General features: G+C 39.1%; 2 protein-coding genes across 3 annotated transcripts in view; one reads left to right on the top strand and one right to left on the bottom strand.

The window, feature by feature from the left end:
* Positions 1 to 963: 963 nt before the first annotated feature.
* Positions 964 to 11,448, top strand: LOC121882015 (tensin-4-like). 2 transcript variants are annotated; one of them, XM_042389908.1, is made up of 13 exons: positions 964 to 1,032; positions 2,209 to 2,482; positions 4,098 to 4,434; positions 4,849 to 5,171; positions 5,265 to 5,360; positions 5,541 to 5,672; positions 6,865 to 6,957; positions 7,446 to 7,523; positions 7,660 to 7,722; positions 9,634 to 9,805; positions 9,949 to 10,017; positions 10,404 to 10,433; positions 10,642 to 11,448. In XM_042389908.1, exons 2-13 carry the CDS (start codon positions 2,230 to 2,232, stop codon positions 10,772 to 10,774), a joined length of 1,779 nt encoding a protein of 592 aa, XP_042245842.1. In that variant the 5' UTR covers positions 964 to 1,032; positions 2,209 to 2,229; the 3' UTR covers positions 10,775 to 11,448. The 2 variants fall into 2 exon arrangements, with proteins under 2 accessions (XP_042245842.1, XP_042245850.1); XM_042389916.1 differs by having other exon boundaries at positions 971 to 1,032; positions 2,212 to 2,482.
* A 303-nt stretch (positions 11,449 to 11,751) lies between these two features.
* krt222 (keratin 222) overlaps positions 11,752 to 23,254 on the bottom strand; it is a 32,128-nt gene continuing 20,625 nt past the window's right edge. Inside the window, exons 11-14 of the mRNA XM_042426995.1 lie at positions 20,705 to 20,925; positions 16,787 to 17,010; positions 16,610 to 16,712; positions 11,752 to 14,125 (exon numbers count right to left, since the gene is read on the bottom strand). Of these exons, the coding sequence (XP_042282929.1) occupies positions 13,912 to 14,125; positions 16,610 to 16,712; positions 16,787 to 17,010; positions 20,705 to 20,925 (762 nt within the window). The 3' untranslated portion in view covers positions 11,752 to 13,911. The remainder of the gene's footprint in view (positions 14,126 to 16,609; positions 16,713 to 16,786; positions 17,011 to 20,704; positions 20,926 to 23,254) is intronic.

Below are 23,254 nucleotides of genomic sequence, written 5' to 3'. Positions count from 1 at the left end.
ACATATAAACACATAAATTTATAATCTTAAAGTAGCAGTAAAAAGTTATAAGTGGTGTAAACTTTGATCACTTATATTTTCTTAAATAGTGGGACATGAAGAACTGCTACCAGTCATATGCTGTGTTATTTGAGCTTTGGCCACCAAGTACCCCAGAAAGCAAACAGTTCACTTTTGTTAAAGATAAAAGTACACATAAATATGAATCATTCTTATAATAAAATATCAGAACATTATGAAACATCAATAAAATACAGGAGACATAGGTCTTAATATGTGTTAAAAAGCACAACCAGGTTTCCTTATATAACCTCGATGGGAAGACTGTTCTACAACTTGAGAGCCAGTGCAGCATTAACCATGGTCATCTTGAGTTTAGCCTGAAAGTAGATAACAACCAGGAGACATTATTCAATGGACTTCAGGGCTTAATGGACTAACAAAGAATCAGCAAGATGAAGCCAGGCTTATAATGTATGTAATGAGAACAGAATGACAATGAGAAGAAATTTAGATTAAATCTTAAATGCTGTGAAGTCTGGACCAGAGGTATTATATAACTGCTGTGAAGTTTAAGTTAGTAATCTTAAAGCAGCATTTTGCAGAGGTTAAACTGCACTGCTACTGTACAGGCACCCACTGGGTTAATATTTTATCACACTAACTGTTATGAGTATGTATACATGCAAGCAAGCACAACATTACAGAAGATTTACATGATTACATACTCTTCCTCTCTTTATACACTTTGCTTGTGAGCAGTTTGAGTCTCAGCTATGTGTAACCATTTGGTTCAATGGTGAAGTAACACCCCTCCAGCGATAAACTTTTCACTGTTAAGATGACATCATCAGTTGGAACCACAAAGATTAGTGATTCTTGCTGCTGATAGGCTTACAGAGAAATGGGTTGGGATTGTATTAATAAAAGCATGCAACACATGTAATGTCAAAGTAAAACAGCGAACCATCTGAGAGTAAAGCTACACTACACTTCACTACAGCTGTAGAATCCTGACCAGAAGAAAATAAGGTAAGAAGACCTTTTTTTTTTTTGTTTTTTACCTTTAGTTAAGATATACAATTGAACATACAAGGCATCAGTTGCAGTAAAAGTGTATATAACCTGACAGTGTACTGTATCAGCAATTTATAACAAATATATTAATAGTGTCTCACTTTTAGTTGATGGATCAATATTCATTATTAGTACAGCCTTTGCTTCATAAAACAGTTTTATTAAATGCATAAAACTTTGACCAAATAGTTGCTTATTATAGTAGCAGATCTTAGAAGCTATGTTAAAGCTGAATATGATGCTTGATATGTATGTTCTCATTTCCTGAAAAAGAAAAGATAAAGTAAACTAAAGGTGGCTTTACTCATATGTTTATATTTCATGAAACGCTATGTTATAGAAACTTAGTGGGTGCTTCTCAAAAGCAGCAAATGTTCTAAATAATGTGAATTTTCCAAAGAATCAGCAGATTTCTGCCTGTGGAATATTTCCAAAATACTATGGCCACCCGAAAAGTTTTGGCTGTTGTAGGAAAACACTAGTGTAGTCATGGTAACCAAAATGACTCATTGAGCACCACGCCTGTCTGAAACAGGAGGGAGACACTGTATGAACTGATCCTCCCACACATTACACACCCTATGAACATAGAAGTAAGCCATTTACTCAGCCTGTGTCATTATTCACTGAGTGAATTTATGCATAATACGTAATACCACATGTTCTGACTTACACATCATAGGGGATGTCATATTTATTAACCATAACAACAAGTTTTAAGATAGCTATCATTTCAGTCCATTGAACACTAGTGAGATGGCACTGAAGTTAGCTAAAGTTGTATGTGAGCTCATCTCAACAGTATATAATTCCAATGAAAAACATTTGTTTATAAAATCTACAGTATAGAGGATCATTTTTATAAAATGTCATAGCTACTTCTATACAAATATTTCTAAGTTGTTGTATCAATTACTAACAATAACAATGACAAACTCAAGATATGTGTTAAGCTACAGTGCCTTACAGAGGCCACAATGACTTTAATTTTCTATGAATATGACAATCTGGGAAAAAAAGGTTTTGATGGGTCTGTTGTGCAAAGAAGACAAAAGCAAGGCTGTTATTCCAGTGAAGACTTCCAGTGTAACTGATCTCTCTCCATTGTGTCCATGTCTTTGGTTGTCCCAGAAGACTGTGAGCTTTTCTAACATGATGCCTACAGCTAAAGGCATATCCCTCATGATGCCCAATCACGTTCTGAGAGTGGGTCAGACTATCCGCCTGGACTCGGCACAGGAGACAGTTAATCAACATCCCAATCGAACTGAACCCAGCAGTAACCATGGTGACACCGATCTCGACATTTCCCTGGAGAATCTCAACCAGCTCATCCTGGAACTGGATCCGACATTTGAACCCATCCCGATCAACAAAAGTCCCCCATGCATCAGTCCTCCTACAGGTACAGTGCAGCAGAAAATACACAGTGACCGTAAAGCCGCTTTGCATTAAAGCATAGCAATGAAAGTTTGAATATTTTTCAAACCTTCATCTATTTTATAACTATTTCTGACTTAAAAAAATCAATAAGGTCAACAGTGTACAACAAAAGACAGCCTCCAACCTACAGAGGTGTGACCCAGCACAGTAAAACAATAGTCACTCTTATAAAACCAATGGTACACATAGCCTGGGGCTTTGGAAATGTACTCACCCTTTTTTGTAAGATAGTTTTAATTTTTTTTTTATCATGGCATAATTGCACCACTTTAACTGTTCTGGGATTACTGCCCAGACTACATGCCACACCCTGCACATCTCAGGCTACAGACACAGCTCACCAACTCACTAGTCATGTATAACAGTAGCACAGTGGTGTCTTCACTGAGTGTTGCTCTGATCAGAAAGTCTTAACAAGGGTCAAAAAAGCATATGAATAGACTTCCTGTAGTGCGTTCTTTCTAGAGAGACGTATCTGTGTATCTGTGTCACTGAAAGCTGTTTGCCTCCACAGCACATGGTACTCAGTTACAGCGGATAGTTTAACCACATTCACAGAAAACAATGTGGTGTACCAATTTTTCCATCTGTCTGAGGTCATTCTAATGTTACAAATTAAAACAAGGGAGAAACGTTTCTCCTTTTATGTGAAGTTAAAGTTAATGTTTACCGATACAAACCAAAGAATATAAGGTATTAATGCCCAGACTACATACCACACCTCGCACATCTCAGGTACTAGTCATGTATAACAGTGGCACAGTGGTGTCTTCACTGAGTGCTGCTCTGATCAGAAAGTCTAAACAAGAGTCAACAAAGCATATAAATGGATTTCCTGTAGCTCATTCTTTCTTGTGGGATGTATTGTTGTATGTTTATGAAACTGAGTGCCAGCAAACAACTCTGAAAGAAATCAAGCAACAATTATGAGAAATCAGACAATAAAAAAGTCAATTATGTCAGAGAGGTTAGAACAGTGAAAGACAGTGTTGTGTTGACTAGTACTCCTTTGATATTCTTGCAAAACACAGTATTTCCCCTTGTAGCAACACTCATCACAGTACCTACCTAGAGTCACGCAAAGATTTTTCTATTTCTGTATCAACATAAGTCATTATTATGTAAGTGGTTGCAGACGCCACCCGTCTGGCTCACACACTGACCACAGGCTACAATGTTTTCCCGAGGGCATAAACTCACTCGGTAGTGCCCATCAACACAGTGAGGCAGACAGTTCCTGAAATGAACAAGAACAAGTTGGGACTCCTCTAGGTGATGTGGTGTCATCACAACAGCAGAAAAGCACAATTCAAAGCATTTGATTCGGAAGGAATGGTCTGAGCTGTGCAAGCAGGTACCTGCATGAGAAATATGACTGTCTTTATCGGTGAGTGTCAGCAGCTGTGTGTTTACATACTAAGGCCAAGCCCATTTTGCTAGCAGACAACCAAATATTGTGCCAAAAAAATCATGAAGCGCAGGGTTTTTCCAACGAGTGGGTCAGAGTCATATCCTTTATGACATATCATGCATTATCCTTTTTGTTTTGACGCTAACACTTTCCCCTCTACCCTCAGATGACTCAGATGAAGATGTCTCCAACTGCATGCTGGTCCCTAGAGGATGTCCTCCCTGCTCCTCGCCTGAGGTGCTCCTGTCTGTGTCACCCAGTATCCCCATCCCTACACCCACCAGTCTCAGCTGCAGTCCCCATGGCACGGTGGTCTTCTCCAACTCCCCGTCGTCCTCTCTACCTCCGCTGCCATTTGGAAGTGCACCCCGACGAAATCCCTCACTGAGGCATGACATATCCTGCTCCCAAGGATCCCTGCGATTGTCACACTCAAATAGAAACAGTGCCGCCTCACTCCTCTCCACATCAACATGCTCAGATACCAGCTACATGCTTGGCAGGTAGAACTCACCACCAATTACACAAGGCTATTAAACTAAAATATACTGTGGATCTTATGCATGCAGCAATTTGTAAATGTGCTGCAAAACCTTATACGTATTAAGAGGTTGACCAGGACCAATGTACTTGGTGATTTAGTCGACTAAAATATTTATGATTGAGTTTGCATTAGAACAACAGTTTTAAGGCACCATTTTCAGTTCTAAACTGGATCATTTAACCACATTCACAGAAAACAATGTTATGTACCAACTTTTCTGTCTGTCTAAGGTCATTCTAATGTTACAAATTAAAAGAAGGAAGAAATGTTTCTCCTTGTCTGTGAAGTTAAAGTTAATGTTTACTGATACAAACTAAAGAATATAAGGTATTGATCTGTGCATTTGCAACATTTCCTCATCCTCCCTGCATAGCAACCTGTCCTTGGCCAGTGAAGACACTGACTCTCCAGAGTCCATCCTTACTCTCACGTCCGGATCCTTCACTGACGGGTCCAGAACGAGACCCTTTGACCCCCGGCACAGCCCAGACAGGCCCTCTCTGACCAAGCGAGGACATTTACCGGAACTTCACAGCAAAGGAGCACAGAGCAGTCCTGCTTCACTCTCTGGGTCTTTGACTGATATCCCTGTACTGCTAGTCAATGGTGAACCACAGCTGGATCTGCAGATCAACCCGTCTCCTGGACTAGAAACAGACTTCACACAGACCAACTCGAAACCATTTTCTCCTCACAGTGAGTCTCAGGTGTTACTATTGTCTGTTTTGCTGGCAGCTGCCGCATTTTTTTAAATATTTGACCCCATGTCACATTTCTTTGGTTGTTTAGGTTTCCAAGCCCATTTTAATGGAAGTCAGCCCTCAATGAAATTTGTCATGGACACTTCAAAATTTTGGTTCCGTCCACATATCAGCAGAGCAGAAGGTAAAAATCTCATAATGCCACTTTAATGAAAACTCATTTAAGACATAACAGCTTTAGTCATGTCATCCTGCAAGATCTAGTATTTTTTCTACAGATATGTAGGGATATAGAAAATATATATAATAAACACACATTTGCAACTATCTCTAAGCATTTTCTCTGGTGTTTAATTCATTTCAGCTGATGCTCTGGTAAAGGACAAGGAACCAGGAACATTTGTGGTGAGAGACAGCACTTCCTACAAAGGCAGTTTTGGTCTGGTCATGAAGGTGGACCAATCACAAACCAATATCTCTGCAACTGCCTACCCCGGTAAGCTTTTATTGGCTACTACAGCCACCTGACCTTGTGACTTTTGAATGAAATAAGGAAGCAGCAGCATTTCAGTAAGACAGGACAGAAAAAGAGAAGGTCTTATTTACCACAACTATCACACAGACAAACAACGTGAACACACTGTAGAGCAGTGCTTATGTCATCATTTGACTCTATCTGAGATGTAAAAGGCACAGGGAATCACTTACCCAACTCCGCTGATGTGAATGGGCTATCTGTGGCAAGGCAGGAGACAGTGCTGTTATTTTTTCCACCCACAGTATAAGCTGTATAAACACAAAAGAAAACCAGCTGTTTATGGCACTGTAAGCAATCAAAGATGAAAAAATGGACCGTACTCACGAAACAATCTTGAGGCTTACTTCATTTGCAGATTTGTCCTTTCTCAGCTCTTTTAGGAATGCAGGATATGAAAGACATGTGAGCACTGTGTCAGCACAAAGGCAATTTCAGTGTGCAGACTCGAGAGTATGTTGTCTTTTACAATAAGGCTCTGCTGAATTATCCCTCAACCAAGGATCATTGGAGGACACAGTGATCCTTGGTCAAGAGATATCACAACAATATGTTCTCTCTCGCTCTTTGAAATGAAAAAAGATTTTGATTTTGGCATTTTTTTGCTTTTATATGACAGTTGACAGTGTAGAAAGATGGGCAACATGGGGAGAGGCAGAGGGGAATGACATGTATATTAGGAACAATTTACAGTGTAACACAAATTCTGTTTAAGAATCCTGATTTATTTTAGTGGTCAGGATATAATGTGTAAGCTTCTTAATGAGCAGATTTTTTTTGTTGAAGATATTCGGTGGCTAAGACAGAGGGCCTTGTATCCTTCATGAGAGGATACAAGGTCAGGACACTGCTGTTATGTAAAATAAATCTTTTGAAGTTGTGGATCGTCTTGGTTGTTGTTGCTGTCTAGTATCTTGTGAGCCCATACAGGCTGGGCACCATGTGATCCAAGACACTATAAATAAATAAAAAATTTAAAAAAGAGGAAATGAATTAATCAAAAACAAAAAATCTGTGCATCAAAAGCCACATGAAATTGCTGCCAATACCTCTTTATATTTTTTTGTCCAAGAAAAAACAAAGCTTATAGTATCAGTGTAATGCAGCAATGCTGATCTTGTTTTTCCTAACATTTGCCCTTTGATAAATACAGGAGAAAGCAGTTCTGATCTTATCAGACACTTCCTTATTGAATCATCAGCTAAGGGTGTACGCATCAAAGGCTCTTCTCAGGAACCATACTTTGGTGAGTAAAAAAGTCAAAACACCTACTTTGTTGCATATTTAGAGGGAATCAATTTTCCCTCAAAGTAACTTAAAATGTGCTCGCCTACTCAATACGACTGCACATCATGGTTCTGCTGATCTTGCAACACCAGAACTGAGTCAACCCTGTGTGGCGTCTTAGGGTGTGGGTTGGCGGGAGTGGGTGGATCTTGTCCTTTATTCAAAGGTATGAGTTCATGGTTCATAGGGTGTGTTCTCACACTCACAAAGCCATTATCAAGGGTAATGTGATTCTTAACTTTCTCATCAGAGCCCATGAATTTGAGCAGACACGTGCATTATACTGCACTAATATCATACAATCTCCAATTCCCCATTTACATTAAAAAAGAAAGTCAGAGAGAAATATTGAAATTTTTGTCTGGTCTTTTGTGATCTAGAATAAGACAATTGATTTCTCAATAATATCTGTGCTTAACAAAACCTATGATTTTGTTATCTTTGCAGGCAGTCTCTCAGCCCTGGTCTACCAGCACACTATTTCTGCTTATGCTTTACCCTGCAAATTACTGCTCCACTCTCAAGGTAGGCCTTTATTGCATCATTTAATATTTAGTGTGTCAATGTGTGTCTGTGAGTGTGTGTGTTAGAGAGAGAGAGAGAGAGAGAGGAAGAGAGAGAGAAGGCAGTAAATTAAAACCTTGTGTATTTGCCCACACAGAGCTGTGCACGGGAGAACAGAGGGCAGCTGACAAACCAGCATCAGAGGACAAGACAAAAAAAGGTGAGACAAAGTTAACAGGACAGATAATTTTTTTGTTTACACTTTTCCCCAGAAAAAAAAAGGTTTGGGTCATACATCCCATTATTAGCACTTATCTTTAAGTAATACTAACAAAAACTAACTACAAGCAAAAAAAAAATAAGGAGCAGCAGAAATATAAAAAGAAGAAAACAAGTGTTAATATCAGTGGGCTAAGGGATTAAAATAATATTTGTGGTTCTTACCTGTTCCTCTTCTGTAGTCAATCATTATTGCATTGCTGCCATGCCAGAAATGCTAAAAAGTAGCATGTCCCAAACAGCTTGCTAATTGATGTTAGTTAATTAATGTTGAAGGCTAGCTTTAGCTACATCTTTAAGACTCCTCTGAGATGTTTCCAGGAAGTCCTCAATTATAAACAGCCAGTGTAACATTTAAGTATAAAAAGTTCATTTCTTGAAGTCAATGAGACACATCATTATGGCTTATTGTAGGAAGAAAAGCACACACAGGTGTAATTAATTACACTAATCATGAAGGCTGCCTTCTGCTTAGGTGTCCCAGTATAGGGTCCTGTTATTAAGCCTGCTGGCTCATTCACATGGCTTCCTTATACATTTACAGAATGGAGCCATAGCTAATTAATGGTATGTGTTACACCTGTGCTTTACCTTCAAAATGCCTGCTGTGAATGTGAACAAATAGATGTATGTATGTTTTTATGTAGCAACCTTTTAAATCAACTACTCATCTTCAAGCTTTGACAATATTAAATCACACCCACATCCAATGGTGGAAGAAGTATTCAGATCCTGTACTTAAGTAAAAATACCAATACAGCAATGTAAAAATACTCCATTACAAGTAAAAGCCATGTATGAAAAATCCTACTTAAAGCTGCAGTGTGGAACTTTTGTCTCCCCCCTCTGGCAGCGACACTAAACTGCCCTTCAGTTCTGGCCAACCAATCACAGCTGGTTGATGTAAAACGTAGCACCAGTGCAGGAACATTGCTACAGACGCCACCAGATAGAGAGGTTTATCTGGCAGCGATAGGCTTAATCAGCATTGTGTGAACTCGTTTGGCAAGGGCTTGAATGTTGCAGATGTTCATTTATATGTAAAAGTCCCGCACTCCAGCTTTAAGTAAAAGTACATAAGTATTAGCTGCAAAATGTATTTAAAATACTAGTACCTCTGACTGATATATTATTATATATGACATCATTAGATTATTAATACTGAAGCCTCAGTGATAGAGCAGCATGTTTAGCTGCTGGAGGTGGAGCTAGTTTCAACAGCTTTATATACAGTTAGCTAGTTTAGTCCAGTGATTCTCAACGTAGGGGTCAGGGCCCTCAAAAGGGTCACCAGATAAATCTAAGGGGTCGTGAGATGATTAATGGGAGAGGAAAGAAGAAAAAACAAAGTTCTGATATACAAATCTGTTTTCAGTTTTTGGACTTTTTCTCTAATCTTTGATTCTTGGTGAAATATTGGATCGTTTGAACATTTAATGAAATGAAACCATGTGAGAAGTTTAGAGGGAAAAATCACTGTTTGGTGGAGCTGTTAACAACTCATAGACATCTGAAATGTGACCCTGACTACACACTGCTTTTTGTAAGATGTCAAAAGCCAAAAAGGAAACCACTGGTTTCATCTTTAACAATGTGTTGTATGTGTTGCATTGATAGAGCACAGCTGGAGTTTATTTCCATTTAGCCACAGATATTATCAAACATTGCAAAGATACTTATCTTAAACTAAAATATTGTGTGAAATGATCTGTATGTTAAATATAAATCAATGAGAATTCTATAAGTCTATGTTGATAAAACATGCTCTTACGGCTAATACATTTTGTGTACTAACAGTTATCTCGCAGAGTTCACTAACCACTAACTGTTTTGATGTATCTCTTCACAACAGCCTCCAACTTTGTTTACCTGAATGCCGTCCCCACTGAGACACTGACAGGACCTTGTGCAGTGCAGAGGGCGGTGTCTTCAACAATAGAGAAGGCCTCGGGTTCCTTCACTCCTACCATAGTAAACCTGAAGGTGTCTATGAAGGGTGTGACTATGACAGACATCAACAGGAAGTAAGAAAAGACACATCCTGTGCTGCTGAGATTTGACTTACAGTAGATTTTTTTAAAAAAAACATGGTTTTTAGCAATGGTGGTGATTTCTGTGTTTGTGTGCAACAGACTGATTTCTAACAGCCATGATTATTTCTTCGTAGGCTCTTCTTCAGACGCCATTTCCCTAACCACCTGCTTAGCTACAGTGGGGAAGATCCAGATAATCGACAGTGAGTATGCAACAACATGCTAGGAGATTCATTTTAGAATAGTGAAAAATTTGTGCTATGTAATATTCACCAGGGTTACAGTCTCATTTATGCCAATAACTGCAAGTAGAGAGTTTATGATAGTTACTCTTTAGCCCTGCAGCAGTTGTTTTGACTTGTCAGCTAGGGAGGGAACCATATAACTGGTAACATGGTTCATCACTATGGGCGGCAGCTTTCACATTACTCATAGTCTTTGAACCATAGTTAATATAAAATATTGGTTAGTGCCTTTAGTGTTATTAAACACACAGATGTCCTTGATGTCAAAATGTTTACCTTATAAGACCTGTTGGCAATGAAAGGCTTTTTTTTTTCTTAAACTTTGTCTTTTTTTACTCTTACAGGTGGCTCAGAGGTTCAAGTTTTGGTGCAAGGTAATTTTGAGTTGTTTTTAATGGCTCAAATAATCAGAATGATGTTTTAAATCATAGAGTATATGGAAACCATTTATGTATTGTTCAACTGATTTCTGACTCACCAGCAATTCATATCTTTTATACCTCAAATTAATAAATTCTTCTTGTACTTGTAATTTTTTTTTTTACAAATTAAATCTAATCCATTCTTGCTTTATCCCTACAGGCTGTTTGGCTTGGTGGCAAAAGGTGCGGAAGCCAGCATGGAGAATGTGTGCCACGTCTTTGCAGAATATGACCCCCTACAGCCCTGCAACAAAATTGTCGAGGTTATTCAGGATACTATAGCCAAGCTGTAGGTGCACAATGACTGAGACGACATGAAACAGCACGGGGTGTTAAGCCCTGATTTACACTATCTCCTCCTATACTGTACTTTTCTCAGGTAGCTGCTGTTGTTTCTCTATATGCCTCACCAGATTACAATACCAGCAAAATCTGAATTTGAGATGCAGACTCATTTCAGATGATAAGTCATTTAAATGACAGGTATAACTGTGGCATACATGAAGATATACAGGACTGAAAAAACTTTCAAGCAAGAAGATAAAAGACGAGAAAGCAACAACTTATGATTGTAAAAAAAAAAATATGATAGTTAAAAATATCTGAACAGCTATACTTATTATATAAAGCTGTTGGTTGGGAGTGGGGCATTTTATGTCATTGATTTGTCTAATTTCTCAATGTTAGAAAGATTCCTATGGAAATTGAGGTGTAAATCTGCACTAGCTGATGCTAGATAGTATAAAATATTGATGAGAGATTTAAAGGTTCTGTTAATAGTCTGGAAGAAAACAACTGAAATACTGTCATGTCCTGTCATTTCAAACAAAAACTATGCAGATACCCTATATGTATAGTTCAGAATATATTTATTATAATGCACTGTAAACTATTTCTTCTCTGTATATTCACTGACTTGTTTTTTCAAATTGTTATGATGAAAAATAAACATGTTGAAATAGTGAAAGTGTGCTCATAAATGTTTATAAAGGTCAGAGAGAGAGCGAGAGAGAGAGAGAGCGAGAGAGAGAGAGAGAGAGAGAGAGAGAGAGAGAGAGAGAGAGGTGTTATGTGTTAAAGTGTGAACAACAGAGGTTTTTAACTTTTCCTTTACCTCATCAAAGCCTATCTGTAAACACATCTAAAAGAAGACATTGATGTCAAGTGTGTCGTGTCCTCTAGTAAATCAAATTAAGATGATGATAGTAAACATTTGACAGAAACACAACAGTCTGCATTTTTTTTTTATTTTAAATGATAAATTGTTAGATAAAAGCATAATACTTCATTCTGAAGTTACAGAGCTCCCAAAATGAAGAGTGTGCTTCATGAAGCAAAGCAAAATCAAGCACAGAACTGCATAGATAATATCTTTAAATATTCTCAACATATTCTCAGGCACCTAAATGCAATGCACAATGGTCCATTTCTTATTTTCAATATCTTTGGTGCCGACTCAAAACTTAGCATAAAAACTCTTATTTTAAGGTGTAACAGATAGCATGTGTTACACAGTTCAGCATTGAATATACACTGCAGTGTTAACTATTTACAAATACTGCCCTCCTCTGGTTAAGACGGGGAATCTAAATTCTCGGAGACATGATGAGTGCTCTGAGCCTCACTGCTAATAAGATCACAGTGAGCAGTTTATTTTAGATAATGCTTCGTAAAATATAGCCTACATTATCAGTATGAGCCGCAAGATTTTTTTTCTCCACATAGAGAATAAACTGCAATAACAAAAGACCCTCAAAGTACACACATTCTGAATACCTCTCAGTGCTGATGTTCTTCTAAGTGCTGTATATGTCTGCAGTGCAAGTATTTAGGGACTGTATGAAAGTTATTGGGGTGGGGAGGGGGGATGAACATTATGTTTCACTTTAAAAAAACAAAACAAAGCCCTCTCCAGTGTTATTAATATTTGTATTTGACCCTTCCATTGACTAGAAGGTAAATTGCAACACCCTCCCGACAATGTCTCAATGTAATATTGAATTAATACAATTGATATTGCCATTAATAACTGAGAGTGCACAAAGATATTAAGATGGTGTATTCCAAATTAAATCTTAAAGGAAACTTTGGTATTTTTCAACGTTCAACCCTCATGGCCCCGTCAATGTATGTCCACTAAAACTAGTTGTTTTTGCCACTGGCAGGCTCAGATTGTTATTATAAGTTTCTGACAACATCACGGAAAGGACCCCACAGAGAAATAAAACTTTTTTCTTTACCTTTCGCTTGATCCAGTCTGTTCTTTATTGTGTCTAACCAAGTCTCACTCAAGAAGTATTGGTGAGAAATCTTGTGAGAGTTGAGTTCTTGTCGAAAACAGCTAAATATTCAGCCATGACTTTGAAAATCTTTTTAGATAACACTAAGCTATGCTTTCTGTACTCCAACACAACAAACTCCTCCCAGCACTCCTCTCTCCAACTCTGTCATGGCTGAATATTTATCCAGATTACATTACAGCCTGTTTCGCTACTGCTAGCTGAAGCGCTCTCGCTCAATACTAGACCAATTTCAAAAATTGTTGTCCCCATTAGTCACTTAGACACAAAAAGATGGGAAAAAGATGTTGAAAAATACCTAAGTTTCCCTTTAATATGTTAACGGAATAATCATTTTCACATAGAAGTGGAATGAGCAATTGCCCAAATTACTGTCACTGTCGTTTTATATGGCACATTTACATTTTTAAAGACACTTTATTTTACTGTAGTTCTGCCTTCTGTTAAGATGCAGAATAAAGTGAAGGTGTGAGCTGCTGTATGATACTGACAAATGATGTTACACTCTCCCCCCAAAATTTCTGAGTCTAATAACTTCTGAGACTAATCATTTTCATACAGTCCCTTACAGAAAAACTACAAAATAATCCACCCTCAAATAGTCCCCATCAGGTCATAGAGCTCTGTGACTCCTCGCTTCCATTTATCTCCATCTATCTTTGCACTCAGCCACCTGTACCAAGTGTTAATTAGAATTCAATGCCGTAGTTAAACTGAGTCATATAGTCGATATAATCTCTTTTGACCTGTGACCTCATACTGAAAGAATGACACACACTTTTTCTTCATCTAGAATGATGATGGAGAAATATGTTTACATTAAACTGTTATCCTGTGTAATGTAGTGAAGGTAGGTCTGCTATATTGTATACTCTATAAAAATGGCCCCATTAGATTAGCACAAAAGCCCGATGGGTGATGCTTATCCTGCCAGAGTGAAGATTTGATTTGAGAAAAATCAGTTGTGATGCAAAGTTTTGAGTAGGATATTTATGAATGATGTAAATTGAAATTCATATCAAGCATAACGGGATGGTAATAACCCAGATGTTAATGACACATCACCAGTGTTACCACAGACAGCTGCAACAGGGGAAACCAGTGTTGACTCGGTCCAACCACCAACAGAGTTACTGTGTGATAGTTGGGATGCTGCGTGATCTCTTCATGATGAGACGCACCTCCACGTCTGGGAGGCTGTCCTGTTTAGTCTGGGCACACCCCTCATCTGCTGCGGCCATGTGCAGGTCAAAGCGCAGCGACACAGACTTCTTCCTGAGCTTAGGATTCCCTCTGAAGAATGAGCCCTCCCACTGCTTTATCACCTTGTCAATCTTCTCTGTTCTGGTAGGATAGAGGTGGCAATGAAAGGTGGTGATGATACATGATGAATGTCACAGGATGCATTATCAGATTATTTGAACAATGCATGACTGTTAAGAAAAAAATTTGTTGTACAGGCGGTTTTTACTTTGTACGTCTCTATTTTCTTTTTAAAGTCAATGTCAACTGCTGGAAGGCTTTATTTATTCATTTATATTATTATTGTATGCCATACAATCCCATGTGCTTTGGGTGTTTACACTGGCATGACACAAAAATAAATAAATAGTTAATTCATTTATTCTTTTTTTTGTAATACAACTGGTTGAATCCGGCTGATAAACTCAGTGCACAGTGACACTAGGGGGCAGCAAGGGAGAGAACTTAGTACTGAACAACAGCACATAAAGCTTGAGTTGTCTTAAATGTGGCCTGGTATAAGAGATATGTGACAAAAAATGAACTTAAGTTGTAATAAGATGTGACCGGTCTGGCACTGAATAGACTCACTGTTGATCAGGACCTTGGATTTCTTCCTTACCAACCAAATTAAATTAAAAATGATGCAGCTCTCTCTCTCTGTTACACGCTGTGACCAGACAAATGCAGATTGCAAATGTGTCATACAAAAAATAATAGATAATCATGGGTGTGAGGGGGTGGGTTTGAGAATCACGAGGAGTACTTGTTGGGCTCTTATGAGACTCAAAGGTGGACAAAAAATGGGCCAAAACACATTTGCCATGTGAGATTTAGATGTTAGTAAACTAATGTGGGAGATGTTAGTTACAATGTGGCCTTAAATCTGCATTAACTGACTTTTTGGCCACTTGGGGGCAGCGCAACAAGCTGTAAAAACGACACTGGCTTATTATCACCTTCTAAAGTTGATATGGTATTTGCATTAACAAACAGTTGCCTGTTTACGCATCTAGCAGACAAAGCAACATTAGTATTCATTTATTCATTCTGAAGAAGACCGGTTGAATGAGTGTTGTTTTGTTTTGTTTTTTTGCTGAAAACAGGCTGAAAAGACACTTAAAAGCCCTATATCCTCTGTGGCTTTCTCACTACGAGCAACACAGTTCACATCAAAGTACAGTAGTTTGGCTCACAATGTGTTGCACTCTTTCCTGTGAGAAGTACAACAACAATGAACCATAAAGAGCATATCTACTATTCATTGTAACCAGTTGACGGCATTTGCAGTGGGTTAAGAAACATCAGTGACTGGAAAAATGTTGTGTTGCTGTTTCACCATGGCTTTAGACTAAGGGTGGGATGTAAACAACATGAGGACATTATAAATATTTAGAAGTGCACAGGCCTGTGAGGAAGTTTTAATGTTTTGAGGGGCATTCAGCTAACTAACACTGGTTCCACCAATACCTGTCTTGATGCCATATCTTTTTACAAATCTTTCTACATTATAGCAAACCAACTTCATCAATAATAGAGCATCAATAAATATCTAACTGGAATATTTTTAATAGAATAATGCCTCTTGTTAGTGGGCTGGCCAACAAAGCTCACTGATATCAGTAAAGATTCAATAAAGTGATTTATTAAGAGTGACTTATACTATCTGTCAATCACAGCTAAAAGACAAAAGCCAATATTCTGCCTCATTAATCTAATCTGATAATCGTTATATAGGACAATAGGAAGAGGCCTCATCTAATTAAACAGCATTAACAAATTGCACAAACATACCACAGCACCCTGTCAAGCCTAATGTCAACTAACCTAATTATCCTCATTTTTGGAAGGGAAGTTTAGAAAATGAACACATCTTTTGATGAAACAGTAGAGTTGGTGAGAACACACTGTAAATGCATGCTCCTGGGCTGGCAGAGTCACTGGGTTTGTGTGAGGCTCTTTGTGGACATTATGCAAGTGTGTGTGTGTGTGTGTGTGTGTGTGTGTGTGTGTGTGTGTGTGTGTGTGTGTGTGTGTCACTTTGTGGATGTGTGCATGTGGCTGGTAATACCTGAAGCATGAACAAAGTATTCCACCCATGTCTCCTCCAATAATAACAGATGCCACACCCTGAAGACTCCATGCCAGACCATCTCCACATCAAACAAAAGCCATTAAAGGAGGAAAATTCCCATGCAGCACTATGATGAATTACTCATGGGAACCTGAGCAGCCAACTTAATGTTTTTATCGAAACTTGTTCAACATATAAAGGTAATTCCTTTTAGGGTTTGTACATCTTGTCTGCTGGACCAGACGTGACGTCGCCAGGGTGCAGAGGACATAGATAATTGTCTTGTTGAGACTCATGAGTCAATAAAATACTTACTGAGTCAAGTTCTAAGAGGTGTATCTGAGAGGTGTTAAGGCTTCAGGAGATTAAGCAAGCACAAAACTATGTTGTTTCACAGTCAAAAAAGCAGCAAGTGATGCTGTTGGTGCTTCCTGCTAGAAAATGCCTACATTTCAGATTGAACCAGAGGTGCTGACTACAGGTCAATGGGGGGCAAAAAGATCAATACTTACTCAATGGTGCCGTGACCCTCTGCGCTCTCCCGCACCACATTGCCCTGAAGAATCTCCTGAGTCTTCACAGTGGAGATGGGCAAGTCTTTATCTTGCTCTGGCTCTGTGAGAAGACATTAATGATGAATCATGACAAGATACGACTGTGATGAGGGTGTGTGTGTCTGTTTGTCTCACCTGTGAGTATCACAAGGCTTTGCTGTCTATGGAGTATCGAGCTTTTCTTTAGCCCATTGTCTGCTGGGAGGAGTGAAGGGATTTCAGGCAGGGGCTCTGACTTGGGTTCGTCTGGAGTAATAGCAAGGTCACTGAAGTCGTTCTCGAGCCCGTTTTCCTTCGGCTTCACCACAGAAGACCTCCAGGGCCGCAAACCCATTGGCTGCCCATTACGGCCCATGTACCTGCAGGCACGACACCCAAAGTTGGATTGTATGTATGCATGCGTGCTTGTGTCTTTGTTAAAGCAATAGTTTGATGTTTTGGGAAATACAATTACTCCCTTTCTTGCAAAGAGCTAGATGAGAAGATTGATACCACTCTCAGAGGGAATACATGCATTAAATATCAGGAGGCTCCAATCAACCACCAGGCCCTGTGCTCTTATAGTCCAAACTCTAAAAGACTTTCAGTCTATCTGCTGGCCAGTCTGAGGCTGAGCCTGTACCAGGATGGGACGGTCTGCCAACACCACCCTAACAGAAGTGGCCACCATTCCTGTCTCCACCACTGACCATAGCCCTCTGACAATAGTTTTGTCAGTCAAATATTTGAGCTATATTCTCTCAAAGGACTGAAACCTTGATCTTGAAGCACACAACCAGATCAGACAAGCCTTAGTTGCCTTTGGGAAGGTACACCGGAGGGTGTTCATGAACTAAAATCTCCATCCTCTATGCTGTCCACCAAGCTGTGCCACCGCATTTTGACAACTGTGAGTCCAACATCTACAACATGAAGACAGTTCAAATGGTCTGTGTGGAATGTCTGTGTCGCAAGAGTGGGAGAGTTTTTTTCACTTGTTATCCTGCCAACTACGCCAAGAATGAGGCAAGAGCTGGGGAGTTGTTTTTTTTTATTATTATGATGCCAACTACGCCAAGAATGAAGCAAGAGCTGGGGAGTTTTTTTTTTTTTTATTATTATGCTGCCAACTACGCCAAGAATGAAGCAAGAGCAGGGTTTTTTTTTTTTTTTAACTACGCCACCAATTTCACCTCAAGGAAATTCTTGAGTCTTAACCATTTTGGCACCCAAAAAAAGAAAGGTCACACAGGCTTGCCAAACACTGGACTGAGACGTGATTCCAAAAAAAGATATAAATTTTATTAATAATATTCATTTAAAAAAAAAAAAGACAAGCAGGTCTCCATACTTAAAAATACAAATTAGCAACTCAATAAATTGGCAAAATCAAGCAGTGTGGGGAATGGGGAAAGGGGAGCACACAACAAATAAGTGCCACCACAATGGTCAACTAAAATAAAAAAAAATGCACACACACACCACACACACACCCAGTTGACCAAAGAGAGGATACAACATACAAAAACAATAAAAGCAAAACCAGTTGATCTACAGACGACGCCTGCAGAGTAGAGGCATAGAGACGTAGACACAAAACAGCCATAGAGACAAAACCAGCTGATGTAGAGATGTAGATACTTAGATAGACAGAACAGCAGTTATTCAGGGAGTGGGGGCCGGGGGTTTGGACAGGCCCCTCCACCGTAGGGCACAGCCTGGCTTCAAAATTACCAAAGAGAGTGAAGGCGCAGCTTCCTCCCAGCAGCAGGAGGGGGAGAGCCGCAAAGACGCAACTCAATCACTTGACACACAAACGACAGTGTTAAACAAAGGCTTGAAGCGAGGCAATAATACTCTGGGTCTGCAGCCGGGAGAAGAGCAGACCACGCTAACAATTGCCGGAAGACCGGATTGTAAGCAATCACGGCAGACATACGCCAGACTGTGCACATGCCGGCCACATGGAAATCAGGCTCCAGAAAGAGGCAGAGGTGCACATGTCCATCTGAGGAGTGGTCACCTGCCTAGATATAGTGCTGAAGGGCGCTGCCTAGTAATCAGCGCAGAGCTGAATCATTGAATCCAGCCTGGTGACAATTTAGTGGGCCAGAAGAAAGGAGAAAAACCTAATCTGCCACATCTACAACACATCAGTGAACTTACCTGGCAGAAGTGCGTGCCTCATATTTTACTTTGTGCAAGAGTATTGTGAGAATAATCCTCCTACATCAATTATGCAGGATAGGGCATGTCAGGGATACCCCAAGACAGACAGCTCTGCAAGATTCTTTACAGGAAATGATGCCAATCATGACCTAAATTTGAAAAAATCTGGACTGGACTGGATACACTGAAAAAGTTTGATCTTTATTTATCCAGTGAAGTTTTCAGGGTGTTTTACTGCATCAGTATTTTCTGTTAGGAAATTTTCTCTGCAACCTTTTTCAGCTGTCTGTCTGTCTGTTGGCCAGTTGGTCCACTACTTTGGTCCACACTGAAATATCTCAGCAACTATTGGATGGATTGTCATGAAATTTTGTGCAGACATTCATGATCCTCAGAGGATGAAGTCTAGTGACTTTCACAACGCCCTGACTTTTCCTATAGTGCCACCATGAGATTGACATTCGTGTGGTGATTTTTTTGTGACTTTGGTGACAACACACTAAAATAAGATGGTGAACATGGTAAACATTATACCTGCTATACATCAGCATGTTAGCATTGTCATTGTGAGCATTTCAACATAATGATGTTAACATTTAACTCAAAGCACCACTGTACCTATAAGTATAGCCTCAGAGACCTTCTAGCATGGGTAGAGACTCTTAGGCTTGTCTTAAAATTTTACTAAATTATCAGCAAATGCCAAAATGAGTTCATATGGTGCAAAAAAGAGTCTTTGTCAAACAAATACACATTAACTCTAGATGCACAACCGGAACAAGACCTTGGATGCTTGAAAGATGATATAAGAGTATACTGCATTGGCCTTTTTCCAGATATTCACAACCCAGAAACCTTTGTGGTTTTATGTTTGTGGTGTACAGATGCTTCAGTAAGAAAGACTCTTTAGTAGTGATTGCTTTCTATCCACTCTGTCAGAGTGCAGAGTTGCAGATCAAGCATCTGCAATCCAAAGAAATGGGGATAACCATAGGCGGTGCTTCAATCTGTCTGTAACCTCTACAAGAGTCATAAAACCAAATTACCTTCCTCAAACTATAAAATGGCAATCATATGGTTGATGCAGCAAATGTGTTAAATTGCAAAGGAACTAATTGAAGGCCATGGCAAAGCAATGGAATATTCCCTAATAAAACAGCTTGGTGCTGGCAGGGAACAAGTTAAGAGGCCAGACAAGACCGGTCGAATGTCTGCGTTCTTCTATCATCATGTCTGATTAAAGACAGAGCTGGATTTTTAGGCTATGAATCAGTGGCAGAAAGTTTGTCATCCTCACTAAATTTGCTGTTCTCTTCATTCGTATAGGCAAAATGACTGGTATTTCTGGCCAATTTTCAATCACTGTTAATACATGTCACTACGTTGCCTGGGCGTACACTACAGTCTGAGTATGTCTCAACCTGCAATTATTGTGGATTTACAGTTTCTATACAGATAGACTGTACATGTTCCATGCCAGAATAATGGGCTTTAACAAGATGTCTTTTTAAAAGGAACACATGAAAGTGGATGTTTGGCAGCTATATAAGTGAAACGATTGAGAAATTATTTTGTTAACTTCAGTACTGATGAAGACGTTTCTGTCTACTTGTCTCAGTGAACAAGTGGTGTGTGTGTGTGTAAAGTCTGCTTTTTAGGCAGTCTTTGCATTAATATATAGCATGCTTTATAATAACGTATATGTGTGTATATTTTATTTTCTATTTTTAATTACATTTTCCACAGTGAAGTGTTAAAAGTGTATTCAGAAGTTGTATGACTATGTGTTATTCTTGACAATTGCAGCCTGTGAAGATGACGCAACCCCAGTGTTCTGGGAAATCCCAGTTAAACCTTCCTGGTTCTTCTATTGTTTCCATTCCGTTCTCTGCCCCTTGCCCTCACCTGCCCTCTTCACGCTCCAGCAGACGTCTGTAAGTGGCAATCTCTCGCTCTAGCCTCATCTTGGTGTTGAGCAGCTGGCTGTGGCGCTCGCGCTGGGTGGCCAGACCACTCCTCACCTGCTCCAGCTCACTCTCCAGCCCAGCAATCACCTGGGAAAGGTCCTGCAGCTGGTTTGAGTACAGCTGTTGGGTGTTCTGCAGGGAGCTCTCCAGGCCTTTCTCCTGCACACCGGGAGGCAAGGAGTTATTAAGATTATGACTGGACAGTAATCTTTATGTTATTAACTAACTCCACACTGAATTCAAAGAAACATGAATAGTTAAAAAAACATGAACATCATCCCTCACTGACTTCCCACTGCCAACAGTGCCAGTTGTGTTAGTTAGCGTGGTCTATCCATGCTGGAGGCCCTGCTGCTGAGAATTGAACCCAAGTCCCTGGAGTGTTGAGCCACATGGAGACAACCATGATTTTAGGTGTACAAAACCAAGGTTGTGGGTGTGAGATGGACTTAATATGCACTCATTGTATTACTTTGTTATCATAAAACGTGTCAAGGTATTACATTTTCATTTTAAAAACTGCCACCAAAATCAACATATAATATCCAGCAAATGATGTAATAACTTATTACAATATACTCAAAATGTTACATTATGCACTCAACTATTTATATTACAGACAGGTTACATTACTTAATTACATTATGACTTCTTAGGCACACTAGTGGCCTAGCTATAGGAATGGCAATGGATGGATGTCATGACATTTGGTGCAGACATCCATGTCCTCTATTGGATGCCTTGTAATCATTTTGGTGACCCCCTGACTTTTCCTCTGGTGCCATCATCAGGTCAAATTTTTAATTTGTCCAGTGCTTTGGTTTGTGGGCAAAAACCTGTAAAAATAATGACATTCCCATCAACCTTAGTCCTGTTCCGTGCTAGTTAGCAAATGTTAGCATGCTAACACACTAAACTAAGATGGTGAGCATAATAAACTTTATACCAGCTAACACTCTGATGAGCATTTAATTCAAAGCACCGCTGTGCCAATGTACAGCCTAATAGAGCTGCTAGCATGGCTGTAGACATGCTATTACATTATTACATTACATTATTATATTATGCACAGTTATTACATTATCAGTTTCAATGGACTATACGGGTGGTTTTGCTTGTTTTAGCCAGTTACAAATTGCTTATACATTACTGCAGACTATTTTCTAAAAAGTCTCCACTTGCAAATGCAGTCCTAAAATACAATGACAACTTGTCCTCTTAACTCAAATAAACTTTTTAACTTTACAAATGTGTTTTCGTTATTGTTACTTCACTTGGATGTTTGAGCTTCACCGTGCAGAATGAGGTACACAGAGTTTAACACTGAAAAACTGTTTTCACATTAATCTGCTGGAAGTGGAAAGTTTTTCAGCGCTCACTGAAAAACGGAGTTTAAAGCAGGTGGCTGTGGCTGAGGAGGTAGAGCGTCCACTAATCAGAAGATTGGCTGTTTGATCCCTGGCTCTTCTAGTCCACACGTTGTAGTGTCCTTGAGCAAGATACTGGGCCCAAAATTGCTCCTGATGGCTGCGCCAGCATTGTGTGAGTGTGTGTGTGTAAATGTGCCTTAGTTTAGATCCTGATGAGAAGGTTGCCACCTTGCATGGCAGCCTCTGACATCAGTGTATGAATGTGTGTGAATGAATGTGTTGACATGTATTGTGAAGCACTTTGAGTGGTCGGAAGACTAGAAAGGCGCTTTATATATGCAGTCCATTTACCAGTCCAAAGGGTGGGCCTATGAGCATGATTTGTGACACCACAATTAGTTTTGAGTCCAGCGATTAGTCAATTAATCAATTAATTGCCAACTATTAAATGAATTGCCAACTATTTTGATAATCGATTAATCGTTTTGAGTCTTTTTTTTTTTTAATTTGAAATTCTCTGACTCCAGCTTCTCAAATTTGAAATTTTCTGGTTTCTTTAGTCCTCTGACTGTGACAGTAAACTGTCATATCTTTGGGTTCATATCAGTATCTTTGGGTTGTGTTGACTGTTGATCTGGACAAAACCAGACATTTAAGGATGTCATCTTGGACATTTTTCACCATTTTCAGACATTTTATTGACCAAACAACTAATCGATTAATTGAGAGAATAATTGACAGATTAATCAATAATGAAAATAATCGTTAGTTGCAGACCTAGTTTTGAGGCTAACCATGGTCAAGTATGCAATTTACACAAGTGTGATGTGGAAAATTTAAGCTTTCAGTGAAGGAAGAAAGCAGTGAAAGTCCAGCAGTGAAACTGAACAATAATGTAAATGAACAATATTTGCATATTATCAATTCTGGATTTTTCAATGAGGGAAAAGAAATAGATGGAATTTAAAGGTTTTTAGGAGGTAATTGTCTTTTAGAGGAAAAAAGATATTAGACACATATTATTATTCCAAGCAGAGTATTTTTTTTACAACATATCTGGGGGGGATCTTTAGATTTAGCAATAAAGAAATAAATGTATATTTGCTGTCCTAGATGTC

Source organism: Thunnus maccoyii, chromosome 2 (genome assembly GCF_910596095.1).
Source record: "Thunnus maccoyii chromosome 2, fThuMac1.1, whole genome shotgun sequence".
Classification (NCBI taxonomy): domain Eukaryota; kingdom Metazoa; phylum Chordata; class Actinopteri; order Scombriformes; family Scombridae; genus Thunnus; species Thunnus maccoyii.
This window is presented reverse-complemented; position numbering and strand designations above follow the sequence as displayed.